Source organism: Diabrotica virgifera, chromosome 1, assembly GCF_917563875.1.
Source record: "Diabrotica virgifera virgifera chromosome 1, PGI_DIABVI_V3a".
Classification (NCBI taxonomy): domain Eukaryota; kingdom Metazoa; phylum Arthropoda; class Insecta; order Coleoptera; family Chrysomelidae; genus Diabrotica; species Diabrotica virgifera.
In genome coordinates this window covers 267859535-267875031 of record NC_065443.1, presented here as the reverse complement: position 1 = coordinate 267875031, position 15497 = coordinate 267859535, and the positions used below count along the sequence as shown (strand labels likewise).

General features: G+C 32.4%; 1 protein-coding gene across 7 annotated transcripts in view; it reads right to left on the bottom strand.

The window, feature by feature from the left end:
• Positions 1–15497, bottom strand: part of LOC126884364 (fragile X messenger ribonucleoprotein 1 homolog) — a 106927-nt gene that overhangs the window by 50536 nt on the left and 40894 nt on the right. For 6 of the 7 annotated variants that reach the window (XM_050650299.1, XM_050650303.1, XM_050650302.1 and 3 more), the window contains exons 6-7: positions 6327–6621; positions 1206–1349 (exon numbers count right to left, since the gene is read on the bottom strand). In XM_050650299.1, coding sequence (XP_050506256.1) covers positions 1206–1349; positions 6327–6621 — 439 coding nt within the window. The remainder of the gene's footprint in view (positions 1–1205; positions 1350–6326; positions 6622–15497) is intronic. The other variant, XM_050650300.1, reaches the window with a different exon arrangement.

The window sequence follows — 15497 nt, the reverse complement described above, 5'->3', positions numbered from 1 at the left end:
TATTGTAGTTTGGAAAAAAATGGCATTTTCTTCAGAATAGAAAGATTAGCGATACGAAAAAATGTTTAAATATGAAACTGTGGCCTATTTAGTTCCCAAGAACCTGGTTTGCCAAAATTTTTTCTATGGCAAAAATTGAGTGAGCTATTCACAATTAAAACTTGTAATAACATGCAAAAACCACCTTTACCAACCCTTTCAAAGTCACCTCTTTTTGCGACTGAGGATTTTAAAAAGATTTAATAGTAATAGGCTTATAGATCTTGTAAAAACCTAAAAAATTATTTTTTACCAAACTTTCTAAGATAAAAAATAAAAAAGTTACGGTTAAAAAATCAATACATTTAAAAAAATGAGAAATCCAATTGGAAGCATAATAATGTAAGTTAGCGGTGTTTTTAGTCATTGGCCTTATTCATTCTTCTTTATTTAGGTATTATTAATAGATTCTAGAAGTTTGACTGGCTTAGAATAATTAGTTTTTAAAAAACTGGAGTTAAAAGCGAATAACGAATTTTTGTAGTTTGGTAAAAAATGCTATTTTCTTCAGAATAGAAAGTTAGCAACAGAAATACGAAAACATTTTTAAACATGAAATTGTAGGTTATTTAATTCACAAGAACTTATTTTGAAAAAATTTTTTTTACGGCAAAACTTGAGTGAATCGTAAATGAAAGTTATCGAAAAACATTCATTTTTTCCATATAAAACTAACACTTTCGATGGCGAATAACTCAAAAACTGTTAATTTTATCAAAAAAATGTATATAACATTTTCTACTTAGAATAAATGTTTTTATCAACTTTTGTGGTCAAAATATAATAAAAAATTTCCACCCCCGAGATGGGGTGGCAACCACCCCCATGGTAACAGCGCCTTTCGGCATCATATAGATTTTGATCCTTGGAGTATCCACTACTTATTCTCAAATTTTCAAGCAAATCGATCCATTCTGTAAAAATTGCTAGGTGAAAACCTTCGGTTCCTGTACTATATTACTGATGGGCCCAAAGTCCCTGAAAACTTCTACAATGTTTATTTTAGTACGTTCCTGGACTATCGACTATCATTCATATTCTTCGGTGGTATTAATCTTCCTTATAGAATATAGAGATCATCCTAATATCCATTTATTGTTAAATCAAAAAAACTGTATGTTTCAAGAAAATGTAATTTCAAGGAGGAAATGGATTGCCAAACTTACCTTTAGGTGTGCTAAATGATACTGCAGAAGTACTTTTGCATTAGATATACTCTCTACAGTTCCTACGAAAACAAAAGGTACCTGCCCTTCTTCACGTGGAATGGTCGGTTGTGGCTCATTGTCACCTTCAATTTTAACCCGTACCTAAAACATTATTATATAATAATTAACTGTACTTATTTGTGCTGACAAAAAATACGAGTGGCTAAAAAAAGATGGATGTATAGCAGATAGATGTTCAGAAAGGAAGAATTAGAAAAGAAACATGACATGTTCAATATGCATAATAAAGTTTGTAAAGTGGCTGGCCTGTATAATAAGAAAAACACTACTAATACTCTAGTACATAATGCAGGAAAAGTAATTATTGATGAATGTAAACTACTTGAAACCTGGAGTGACCATATAACTGAATTGTTCCAAGATGGCAGTCCAAATAATGCTGTCCGCCAGGGGGGTTACAACAGCCTCCTTTAGTTAGATGGACTTACCCATGTTTTTTACGTATTTTGACCCGTAGAATAGGAATTTTTTGGGTAACAGTTGATCCGGATGTCGATAAGATTGTTATAAACAAAAAACTTACATAATTACAAAAAAGCAATTTTTTGTATATTTTGGGTCATTCTAAGCAAAAAAAAATGTTCCTACAAGTTTTTTCGTAGTATGCATAGTTTTCGAGATAAATGCGGTTGAACTTTAAAAAAATCGAAAAATTGCCTTTTTTTGAACCGAAATAACTTTTGAATAAAAAATAAAATAACAATTCAGCTTTCGCAGATTTGCATTGCTAAAAATGAATTTTTTTTATTGTTAAACAAAGTTATAAACAAATAGTGTTTGAGCGTTTTCACATGTGCCCGATATGCATGCTACGAAGAAATTGCCTAGTTGAAGGCGCTTTTGTGATACTATAAGAAAAACGTATTTCTAATATAACCTCAAAAATATTAATAAAAACAAACCAGTCACAGAACAAATTTCTTTTGATATTTGACGTTGGTATTTTCTCCAATAAAAAAGCGCCTGCAAATAGACAATTTCTTCGTAGCATGCATAGCGGGCACGCGTGAAAACGCTCAAACACTATTTGTTTATAGCTTTGTTTAACAATAAAAAATTAATTCTTCGCAATGCAAATAATCAAAACCGGTATAATTTGACTTGAACCTTCAAATGCTGCAAGCAGAATTGCTATTTTATTTTTTAATCAAAAGTTATTCAGGTTCAAAAATTGCAACTTTTCATCTTTTTAAAGTTCAACCGCATTTATCTCGAAAACTATGCATCCAAGAAAAAACTTGTAGGGACATTTTTTTTGTTTAGAATGACCCAAAATATACAAACATATTTTATTTTGCGAAAAATTGCTTTTTTGTCATTTTGCAAGTTTTTTGTTTATAACAATCTTATCGACATCCGGATCAACTGTTACCCAAAAAATTCTATGGGTCAAAAGTCCATCTAAATAAAGGAGGTTGTTGAACCCCCCTGGCGACAGCACTAAAACATACAGTGCAACGTAAATCAAGAAGGACTTGAAATTTTAGAATCCGAAGTTGTGCATGCAATAAAATCAGCCAAAACCAAGAAAGCAACTAGACCGGACAACAGCATAAGAGGTCAAAATAGCCCAACATATTTAATTTGTATATTCTTTGGCGAACAATCAGTCTATCACTCAGTTTGCTTTGGAAGTCCAAAGCCATCAAAAGCAAAAAAAGTTTTTCTGCCAGTAGAGTGCAGATTTAATTCCATAGTCAAGTAACATGTTCCATCATCCATTGTTTATGCATTCAGTGCATCCAGCCTTTTTCTTTATTTTGGTGTGTAGAATCGAGAACCTGTAAACATCTAAAAGTATGAGTTTCAACTTTGCCTAGATGTGTAACAAGATGTCTTGAAGTGCACAGAATGAGCTGAAATTCATTTTCATTCGTGAATCAAGCTGAACTTATTTTTCTTAATAATAATGAATATTTTTAATCAATATGTGCAGATTATAATTTGAAATAGTTTTTTTTTGTGTAACGTAACTTTCTCAGATTTTAAATTTTAGTGGCAATGATTTCAGTTATACATATTTTTTTCGATAGTTACTTTTTTTGTGCAAATAGACTTTTATCAATTTTATTCCTCTTTTCATTTCTTTCCGAAAAAATAACAAGCCCAAAAAGGGTTACAGCCATGTTTCAAATAAATTTAACTTTTTTAATTTTTATTTTATTTTCTTTTATTCCACAGATGACGTGCTCTTTTTTATGTTTAGATTGTTCTTGTATTAGTTTCTGTGTACTGAATTATTGTGCATAACAGAACAAATGCTTCAAACAGCTAAAATGCAGTATTTTTTGTGTTGACAGTTCTCTTCAAAAAATTAGTAATATACAAATCCTTTTTAATATTACGAAACAATAAAACCACGCATATGCGACTCACATATGGTTCTCAACTCATAGGTAAATGAGTATGACCCATATATGGCTCGAAGAAGCTCGTATAATGAAGGTGTAATGGAAATTAATTTCACAAATAGAGCCGAAAAATGTTGTACTAATATTAAGTTGTGAAATGAAAATAGCTATGTTCAATATACAGCCACTAACGGCTTCATAAAGATTTGTACTGATAACAATAAATTGATAAATAATCTTAGCTATTTTTGCTTCAATTTTAAAAATTAGGTTAAGATCCCTTCAAACTGACAAATAAAATCAATCCAAATAAAGGTGAAGCTGATTCTGATACCATATTTCTTTCCTACAGGTTTGTCGTCTTTTTTTATATAGGTCTACTAAACCTGCATAAAATTAGTACCTTGGGTAAAACCAGGGATAATAATAGGCGATTGAAGCGCAGCACTGGCCCTGTTACATTTCTTGTATACCATAGGACCAAGAGATAGCACACTACCCTGCTATAATCCTAAAGCTGCAATAGCGGTATAGAGACTTCTTCTTCAGGTGCCATCTCCGCTACGGAGGCTGGCAATCATCATAGCTATTTTAATTTTTGAGGCAGTAGCTCTAAATAGTTGTTTTGAGCTACATCCAAACCGTTCTCTCAGGTTCTTCAGCCATGAAATTAGTCTTCTTCCGATGCTTCTTCTGCCAACTATCTTTCCTTGCATTATGAGCCGCAGGATGCCATACTTCTGGCCGAGCATCACAACATGTCCGAGATACTGTAGCTTTCTTTCTTTAATTGTAAGTTCAACTTCCCCCTCTTTACCTATTCTTCTCAGTACTTCTTTGTTCATAACTCATAACTCTATCTACCCAGGAAACCCTCATAATTCTTCTATAGGTCCACATTTCAAATGCGTTAAATAAATGTAGAGACAATGAGACCACTAACGCCTTTGAAAGAGAGACTGCTCTTATATTATTGGTAGATTTTAACGCAAATGTGTTTTTTCAAAGATATTAACATGGGAAAAGATGTTTTAGTTGTGCAGTGTATCACAAATTTGGCACTTTTGATTATGTAAATCCTAAAACAATGAACTGTTGCTAATAGAAACATTTTTTTAAATTCGAGCTTTTGGTATCAGAAGGTGAAATAATATAAACATTACCTATACACTGGCACTTTTGACATAGTATATAAATCAACAGCATATTAATTAGTAATCTTGTTATGCCGAGAACTAATAGGGAACTTGCACATTTGTTTTATTACATAATAATGTTCAGTTTTGTTTAAAAATAAGATTTCCAAAATTTCACCTTTCAAAAACTCATAATAACTTAGAAGTACAAATTTAAAATCTTCTGTGAATTAAAATAGTTCAAACGACACGTGACGTCACAAAGTTGAACTTTATGGTTATATTTAGGTATATTCTTCTTCTTATTCTTTAGCTTATTGGCCTCCACTTACTCGGGTATTTGGCTAGCTAATCGTCGCGGAATAAGGGAAAATATTTATATTTTAATGACGTTTACCGTATGTCATTGTAATAATATACAGTGATGAGCGCGCTAATAACCCGCAAAATAGCGCAAAAGATGGAAAAAATATTAAATTGCTAGATAGTAACATATAAATTGACATTATATTGATTGTTTCCCACCTTTAGACGTATCAGAGGAGTATGTCAACTAAAACTGTCACTGTGACAGTGGCATTTCTCAAACTCGTCCGATGTGTCTAAAGGTGGGAAACAATCAATATAATGTCAATCTATAAGTTACTATCGCTAAATTGAACACCTCCACTAGGTTCATCTCTTTTTATCTCGCAACTTAATATGTTTTCCATCTTTTGCGTTATTTTGCCGGTTATCAGTACGCTCATCACTGTATCACAGTATAAAGAGGGACAGTAAAACCTCTTCCATGTCGGCACTTTGATTTCAAGAAGTAATACCGGCAGTACGCAATTGGTAATTCACTAGTGGTGGATGTGGGTTTTCCCTGTTAAAACCCGTACGTTTCTATGCGACTAGCAATGCGAGAGTGGGACAAAAGCGACTGGGAACATTGCGCGGTCGCCAAGCGCGACTAAAGATTTTATTTCCAATTTTTCGGAGAGTGGTTCTACTGTCCTTCTTTATACTGTGACTGTATACCAGTTTGTTGAGATTGGAGTTTGATACAGTTTTTGAAGGAAAGGATTTAGGTTTTACCTACGTCTAGATCTAGGTTTACTATGGAAAATAAAAGAAAACACTATAAGTGTTGTCTAGTGCCATTTTGTAAGAGTACAAGTTTTCTATGAATTTAAAATAGTTCAAATGATGAAACGTATTTTTTATAATGTCTAATTTTATAATTATATACAATTTTGTTTACTTTGTTGGTGCAGAATTTGAATTTAGAATCGTCTTTAGGGGCCAAATGGAACACAAAAACAACTTTTTTATCTTTGATACATGTTTTAAATTTTGTTCTGTTGTGATTTATAACATGTTTTTAAAATTTAAAATTTTATGCAAGTTCCCTATTGGAAACAATCCATTAATACTGCAAGTTAATATTTAGAGTTTGATGTTTGGTAAGGATCCATAACTGAGGTGAGGACAGATTCACCTCAACTTGCATTGATTTTGACTAATTCAGATTCGTTAAGTGAAAAGAGATCCTCACTATTCTAAATTTTAATAAAAAAATTCAATACTATATTTACCACCCCGCTTTTGTCGACAATTTCTTGGATGATCCTGCCATTCTTGCCTATAACTTTGCCGACCAACGCCCTGGGAACTTGGAGAGATTCTTCGCTATATTCTAACATGGATCGCGCCTTTTTCACAGCCTCATCAGTCTCACCATAAATTTTAAACGTGCAAGAATTCTCCTCTAATTCAATATTGGTAATTCCATCTACTTTTCGAGCTTGTTGAATGTTAGCACCGTGCGCTCCGATTGCCAAACCCATTAAATCTTCTCTAACGATGAACTCATCTGAATACCTGAAGCAAAACATCATGTTAGTCATTTCATCTTAGTGGTAGCATTTGAAATAGAAACATATTTGCCAAACAGTTGCATGACCTGCTATTATATCAGAGGATATTTACTTATCATAAAACCTAAAGATATTTGCTAATACAGTAGACTCGCGATTATCCGAGGTAACTGGGACAGTGACTACCTCGGATACGGAAAAACTCGGTTAACACTGAGATTGGTTATATTGATAGAAAAACAAGTAAACAATCATAACTGTGGATATTTTAATGACAAAATGAATACAGTACTGTCTATAAAAGATAAAAACATTTACCTTATCAATATTACTGTTTAAAAAAGTTTTTGATTTTGCATAAGCTTTATTCCTCTTTTTGATTTTGAGGCGGCGATGTTACGTCAAGGTTGAAAATTGTAACTCACCTGTTATGACTTTTGCCTCGGTTAACCGAGGGGCTCGGATAACCGAGACTCGGATAATCGCGAGTCTACTGTAGTATTATAAATTATTAGCACTCATAAATAATTCCTTGATGACAAGTAAACAAATTCCAAAATTTTACAAAAATCAAATCACACAACAACCAAAATGAGTACATTTAGGGCCGGTTGTTCAAACGCTAATCAACAATGATCATTATCAAATAATTAATTACTGTCAATGTCAACTTTGTTTGGGTTGTTAAAAAGTCTGTGGAGTCTATAATCAATTAATATAACAATAATTATTAACATAATTAATAATAAATCTCATAATTGTAATTAATTATGTTTTCAGCAACCGAAACAAAGTTGACATTGACACTTTTGGTGACAGTAATTAAATATTTGATAATGATCATTGTTGATTAGCGTTCGAACAACCGGCCCTAAAACTCTCATAGATGACACAGGGACTGTAGTGCACAAGTTCTCATTTTAAGATTTCATCGCCACTTTTACCGATAATACCGCTATAAGTATTCTTTAAAAATAATATGATAAACATTACATCTAATATTATAACATCTAATATTTGGGGTTTATACACTCGCGATCACAAAAATCGGGTCACTGGATGAATTATACACGTTTGGGGTCTCGAATTTCCTAAACATGTCCGATTTGAGTAATTTTTTTAGTATGTTATAGCCTTATTATTTAAGAATATCAACGTAACAATATTGTTGCTAGACAGATAAATGTCATTTTATACCGGGTGTAACAATCATACTGTGTTTTTTCCTTAAAGCTCGGAACACTCTGTGGAATATTATAGCATAGATAAAATATTTAAATTAAAACTCAATTGTAGCCTTAGGCTTTCTTAACATTTTCTTTTTTGGTTCATTTGCTTATGTTGGATAATAAAAAAGTTAGGTACTTTAACAACTAGCCATGTTCTTCATCAATACACGGTGTTTCTAAATAAGTGGGACAAACTTTAAAGGGTAATTCTGCATGAAAAAATAATGACCGTTTGCTACAAACTGACGATTTATTTGTTGCTCTAAAACCGGTTGAGATATGCAAATGAAATTTGGTAGGTTTGAAGAGGTAGTTATTGCGCATTTTTGACATACAAATAAGAATTTTATATTCATCATTGGCGTGCATACGGGTATAAACATTTTAGATACATCCCGTATGCACGCCAATGTATATATAATCGGACATCTTAGATATTAGTGCACCCTATGTAACGCACAGCTGAATCTTATGTTTGTGCGTCACAGTGTTGCCATGCCATTTCTTTCATAATTTCAATCAATGTTAAATGTACCTACAAGAATAATAGAATAAGAACGTTTACTTATTCGTCATTATACTAGGTAGAATGACAAATGAGGTGTCAAATGAAAGCTTATAATCCAAAGATAGTACTAAAGGTGAGAAATTTGACCTAGATTGTCTGTCCCTCAAAAAATAAGCGTTATATTGGGGATTTCTAATGTCGACATTAAAAGTTGCACTATTTCTTTTCTATAAAACATTTTGATCTAAAACTTACCAAAAAACTTCTTTGTACTCTCTACTTTCAAATAAACGTGACTAAGAAGCTAAATTTTAAACTTCGTCACACAACTTTTGCGATTAAACTTTGCAATGCACAAATCCGCACCTTTTTCTTTGAAAAATTCATAACCTTTATCATGATAAGAATAAAAACTTGAAGCAGGTACCTTTGTCTTCAGAAATGTTAGAGCTATATACTGTAAAAATTTCAGAAAAAAATATTAAAACGGAACAGGGTTGTAGCTAGGTAAACGCAAAAAACGTGATTTCATTTTTTTTTTATTTTTAGGTTAAAATTGCGATTTTGACAATGTTCCCCCACATAAAATTCAAAATAAACCTCATTTTCGTTTTCAGCACCCTCGAAAATATAAAGTATGATTAAAATTAGCCATTCACCCCTCCGTGGTCAGTATCTCGAAAACTAAGCGCTTTCTGAGGGTGCCTCGCTCGTGTATATTATCACAAAAAAATGTAACGTGATAGTATGAAAAAATAGAGGATACGGCAACGGTGTTACAAGTGAGGGTCGGATCCAATGCCAAAATCTACACAGACATATTAGCAAGATGTCCATATAATCTGTAAACCTTCTACCCTCTCGGCTGTAGGTATAAGAATATAAGATGAATCTAAGATGAATATAAGAGTTTTATATTCACCATTGGCGTGCATACGGGATGTATCTAAAATGTTTATAACAGTATGCACGTCAATGGTGAATATAAAATCCTTATTTGTATGTATGTCCAAAAATGAGCAATAACTGCCTCTTAAAACGTACCAAATTTCATTTGCATATCTCAACCAGTTTTACAGCTACAAATAAATCGTCAGTTTGTAAGAAAAAATTCAACATCCCGTATCTCGGAAATTAAGCATTTGCGGGCATATCTTTATAAAACAAACGGTCATTATATTTTCATGCAGAATTGCCCCTTAAAGTTTGTCGCACTAATTTAGAAACACCCTGTATTGATGAAGAACATGGCCAGTTGTTAAAGTACCTAGCTTTTTTATTATCCAACATAAGTAAATGAACCAAAAAAGAAAATGCTAAGAGGATGGATACGTATTTTCGGCTGCAATGCTATTCAAATGGGGATTTATTTTTTTCGAATCCTGAGAAAACTAATAAGTATTTTTGAAAAATTTAAACGCAGAATGAAAGATTACGTTATTGGCGAGGGCCGAAAGTCACTGATAACTTCTATTCGCGGTGTGCAAGTACTTGGAAGGGATACGCGAAACGATCGTGCGCGAATAGCGGAGAAACATTGCAACTTTCTCAAATAATTCATATTGTCAATTGAAATTGTCAAATTGACGTACATTTCATACTTATTGTCATTTAAGAAGAAAAATTATATATTGCTCCACAGTATTTATATGATACGCAATTATTATATAAAGGTAAATTTAATTAATTGTATTTTGCTTGCAGTACTGCATTTTAATAACTAATTTTATTTACTACATACAATTGTTTACGTTTAGATAACAGAACCTAAATCTTATTTTTTCTTATTATTTATTATTTTTTTTTTTTGACTATAACCTTGACAATTATCCAGTAACCAGGACCATATGATTGGCCAATATAATCAAAAGTGCGAATAAAAGTGCAAAGCGTAGAAATAGGTGTCGCTTTTCCGAACTTGCACGGTCCCAACAATGTTTATTTTAATAAGTTACAGGTTTGAAAAACTAAAAAATGTAGTGTGAATTTGAATTTAAAATATCTCATTCAAAAGAAACTTTTATTTATTCTAAGGGACTTTCGGCCCTCGATAATAATATAGTCTTTCATTCTGCGTTTAAATTTTTCAAAAATATTTATTGGTTTTTTCAGGATTCGAAAAAAATAAACACAATGTCCGTGGTAATACACACATCGGCAAAATTAGCCGAACACCTTAAAAATGGGACATGTTTGATGTCACGAATTTCCTAAACCAGTGGTCCGATTTGAGTGGTTCTTTTAGTATGTTATAGCCTTATTATTTAAGAATATCTTTGTAATAACATTATTGCTAGACAACTAAATATCATTTTATACCGGGTGTAACAATAATACTGTGATTTTTTCTTAAAGTTTGGAACACCCTGTGGACTATTCTAGCATATATAAAATATTAAAATTAAAACTAGGTTATAACCTTAGGCTTTCTTAAAATTTTCTTTCTTGATTCATTTGCTTATGTTGGAAAATAAAAAAGTTATGGGCTTTAACAACTAGCCATGTTTTTCATCGATAAATCCTCATAGTAGGGGAGGAAAGTATGCTAAATTTGCAGTTACTCGAGCGTTATGGGGATCTATTGGATTGTGAATAGTATGTGCTAAAACCAGAAAAAGGTTAAGTTAAGTTTTTCATATATTGAGGGACTTTTCATTTTTTAATTTATTTTTCATTTGAAACAATCGTTCTTTTCCGATTATAGAGCGATCCATCCATAATTCTAAAAAATGTGTCGAATAAAAGTTGTTTATTTTTACGTAAAGAATCCAAATCTGCAATAAAAATTGGGGCTCCTATTTAAGATTTTAAATTAAATCCCCCACCCCACTTCCGTGGGGGCACGTGTTTGGTGTCATTCGATAGATTTTTCAAAAATATTGAATACGTGTATGTTGCAGTTTTTTGATCTGATGTTCAGCTAGTTCAGATGAAATCCACGGGAGTTCGTCATTGTGACATCGCTTATTAATTTATTTATTTAATACATCTATTGAATTATTATAGGCTTGTTTATTAAACTAAGCAGATAATGATGGTAGGGGAGCCCAGGCGGGAATTTTTTCAGTTACTCGAGCGCGTCTGATTATCACATGGGGAGAAACCTTGTACCCTGTAAATGTACCTATAGGTACCATATATTGGTTCTTAACACCGGGGAATTCATTAAGGGGGACCGAGAAAAATCTATTCTTAGAAAAACTCGAAATCGTCAGATTAAGATTAGGTAAGTTAAGTACATGCAAAACAGTGTATATTTAAAAAATCTGACGATTTGAGCGGGGCGTAAAAAAATGGGTGAGTTACAAAATTTCACAAAAAAAAGCGAATATTTCACGAAATAAACGTCACTTTGAAAAACTATAAAATACGTGTTCAATATTTTTCAAAAATCTATCGAATAATACTAAACACGTCACCCCACGGAGAGGGGTAAGGGTAAATTAAAAATTTTAAATGCGGTATTTCGCGAAATGAACATCAGGTCGTAAAACTGCGAAATACACGTATTCAATATTTTTCAAAAATCTATCGAATGGCACCGAACACGTCCCCCCACGGAGGTGGGGTTGGCGGGTTACTTTAAAATCTTAAATAGGAGCCCCCAATTTTTATTGAAGATTTGGATTCTTGACGTAAAAATAAGCAACTTTTATTCGCAACATTTTTGTAAATTATGGATGAATGGCGCTATAATCCGAAAAAAACGATTGTTTCAAATGAAAAATTAATTAAAAAATGAAAAGTCCCCCAATATATAGAAAACTTAACCTTTTTCTGGTTTTAGCACATACAATTCACAATCCAATAGGTCCCCATAACGCAAGAGTAGCTGCAAATTTAGCATAGTTTCCTCCCCTACTATGAGAATTTATCGATGAAAAACATGGCTAGTTGTTAAAGCCCATAACTTTTTAATTTTCCAAAATAAGCAAATGAATCAAAAATGAAAATGTTAAGAAAGCCTACGGCTATAATTGAGTTTGAATTTCAATATTTTATATATGCTAGAATATTCCACAGGGTGTTCCAAACTTTAAGAAAAAAACACAGTCTTATTGTTACACCCGGTATAAAATGATATTTAGCTGTCTAGCAACAATATTATTACAACGATATTCTTAAATAATAAGGCTATAACATACTAAAGGAATCACTCAAATCGGACCACTGGTTTAGGAAATTCGTGACATCAAACATGTCCCATTTTTAAGGTGTTCGGCTAATTTTGCCGGTGTGTGTATTTCCAAATCTATCTTTGTTATGCAACGCACTCAGTCGAATAGAATATTGTCAGTATACTGTCAGTCAGACAGTGACAATTTTAAATATTTGACATGGCATCGGGAATATTTTGGGTTGTTGATTAAATAATATTGATATAATATAGTGTATTTGATAAATAATCGATTTAAGACGTGAAATTAATAATAAGTTATTTATTGTTTATTATTTGTGCAAGATCCAAGCAGAGAATACATCAGGATAATATATTCTGTGATCCAAGTATTTTGTTGTTAAAGATGTTCAAAATTGTAAGTGTTCCATAGTACATAACAATATATTATTAAAAAATCACTTAAACACTTTTCCTCTTTTCTCGATTGAGTATTAGTTTTTGTTGTACATATAAATTATTACAATCACTGAATACATCGTTAGTGAAAAAATTATCACATTTATTAACTGAATTAATAATTTGCAATTACAGTCGAATAGAAATTTGAGGTCCCGAAACGTTTCTACCAGGTATAAATGATCAGTTATTAGAATATCCCGTCTATAGGAATACTTTTGCTTGGCACGAAGGCTATTCCAATAAGCGGGTTCGACTGTATAAAAATAACAGTTATCCAAGAACATTCAAAAGCCATCTCTTTAAATTAATAATGACATTTTCAAGTAGAATGACATTCTAGTAATGTTTACATATCCATACCAGTGTAAATTTTACTACACTTAATTTGCCGTGTAAAGGCAGAAAAAGTAGGGATACCCGTAAAATATTTGCGAATTATGTACCGATGGCCTTAAGAAAGCCTAACAATTGAGTTTTAATTTCAATATTTTATCTATGCTATAATATTTCATAGTGTTCCGAACTTTAAGGAAAAAACACAGTAGGATTGTTACACCCGGTATAAAATGACATTTACCTGTCTAGCAACAATATTGTTACGTTGATATTCTTAAATAATAAGGCTACATACTAAAAAAAGCACTCAAATCGGACAACTGGTTTAGGAAAGTCGAGACCTCAAACGTGTATAATTCATTGAGTAACCCGATTTTTGTGATCGCGAGAGTATTTCAGATATATGACAATTGACAATTCTTTTTGAACTTGACTTGCTTGCAGTAAAGTCACCACTCCTGTCGATGCCTAGAACTTCCCTCCATCTTCCGATCCTCAGAATCTTAAGGTTGTCTACATCATCAATCCACCTTCTACCTTTACTTTTTCTGCCTTCTGATGGTGATGTATCCTTGGACGGCTATCAAATTCTGATTTTGTGTTTAGGTATGTAGTTAATAGTAGGTAATGTGTCTCTGATTAATGTGTCTCGATTAATCCAGTAATGTTGTTATATTCTTGTTGCTTACTTCTTTTAGTATTGGTAACCAGAGTCTGCTACATTCTGTTGATTAATCTTCTTTGATTTGTTTCCTTTCGCTGTATATTTCTTTTATGACTATTGATGCACCTTTCCATCCAGAACACAGAGTTCAATGTTTTACTTTTACAATGTTTTTTGATATACCTGCCACGTTTGTTGTGTCATCTCGCACTCAGTTTCAAACCACTTACTTCTTTTTTCTGCCCTGCTTTTAACCAATATTTTAACTGATTTTTGCAATAAAATATCCCATATGCTTATCCATAGCTGGTTAATACCTTCTATGTTTTCTGTCCTTATTTTATCTTGTTTTTCTATATTCATTATGCCTGGATCTTTTAGTTTGTGAATATTTATTTTCTCTCTCCTTTTTCTGATTGGTTATTCTTTCTTTACACATTGCGTGCCACGTCGCTCATATATGAGAGACACAGATGTTTTGCCAGGGGCCACGTCGCTCATTTTTGATATACACTTATGACTAACTTTCATGGCCGTGGATATCAGTGGCCCCTGAGAGTAGTTTCCCGATTAAAGCGTGGCCCGTAATGTGTTAAATTGTGCCTTAACCAAATAGTGACCAGTATCTACGTTCACTTCTCTGAAAGGGCTAATATCTAAAAGGTCGGAACAGTGTCTTACAACACTGTCTTGCATTAACTAGATTTGATTCATTTTTCAAAGGGCTTTCTTTTTCTTTAGCTCATAAACATTTATAATTACATACTTTGATATTTTTATGCCCCGCGCTTGTAACTAGGCTCACTGAAAAGGCGGTGACAAAACACAATTTGTAATAAAAAAAAATAAAATTTTCTATGACCAATAATAACCAAGATTGCAATTTTTTTCTTAAAATCATATTTCCATTATTTATTAACATTAATAGCTGAAAATTGAACAGATAATAAAAGAAAATCTAAATTTCATGTTCCAACTTATATGACATACACAGTGAAAGAGTAAAGTTATAATCCGTTAAAGTGATGGCTGCAGTATGATGAAAGAAATGAGGGGTTGCCGACACCTGAGTCCTCTTTTCTGTTTTTGAGGTAAAAACTTTAAAAAATTCGGGGACCGAATGTGTAAGCGCAGCAAAAATAGTAGTTAATTTTCAATTCTTTTTACCTACTTCAAGAATCTTCAATTCTGTTGACAAGTACACTAGAGAGAAAGACTAGAACTATGGGCAATCAAAGAGACAATATGGTCCGAATAGAGAACAAATACAGGATAAACTGTTAACGACAGTATGTATATCCGAAAAAGCTGAAATGATCGTAGTGATGGCTAAAAGAATAAAAATGAGACCAATAAAAATTATTACTATATTATCGAAATTTTAGATGTCCAGAAAGTCACCAGGTCTCTTCATTTTGGACAAATTTTCTACTGTATTTTGAATATATATTTTTTTAGCCCTGCCGTGACATATCCCCGATAATTGAAACCACTTGTACCGGTATCGGTACATGCGGTTTCAATTATCATTATAGACGTTATCATCATACTCGCTACATCGCAT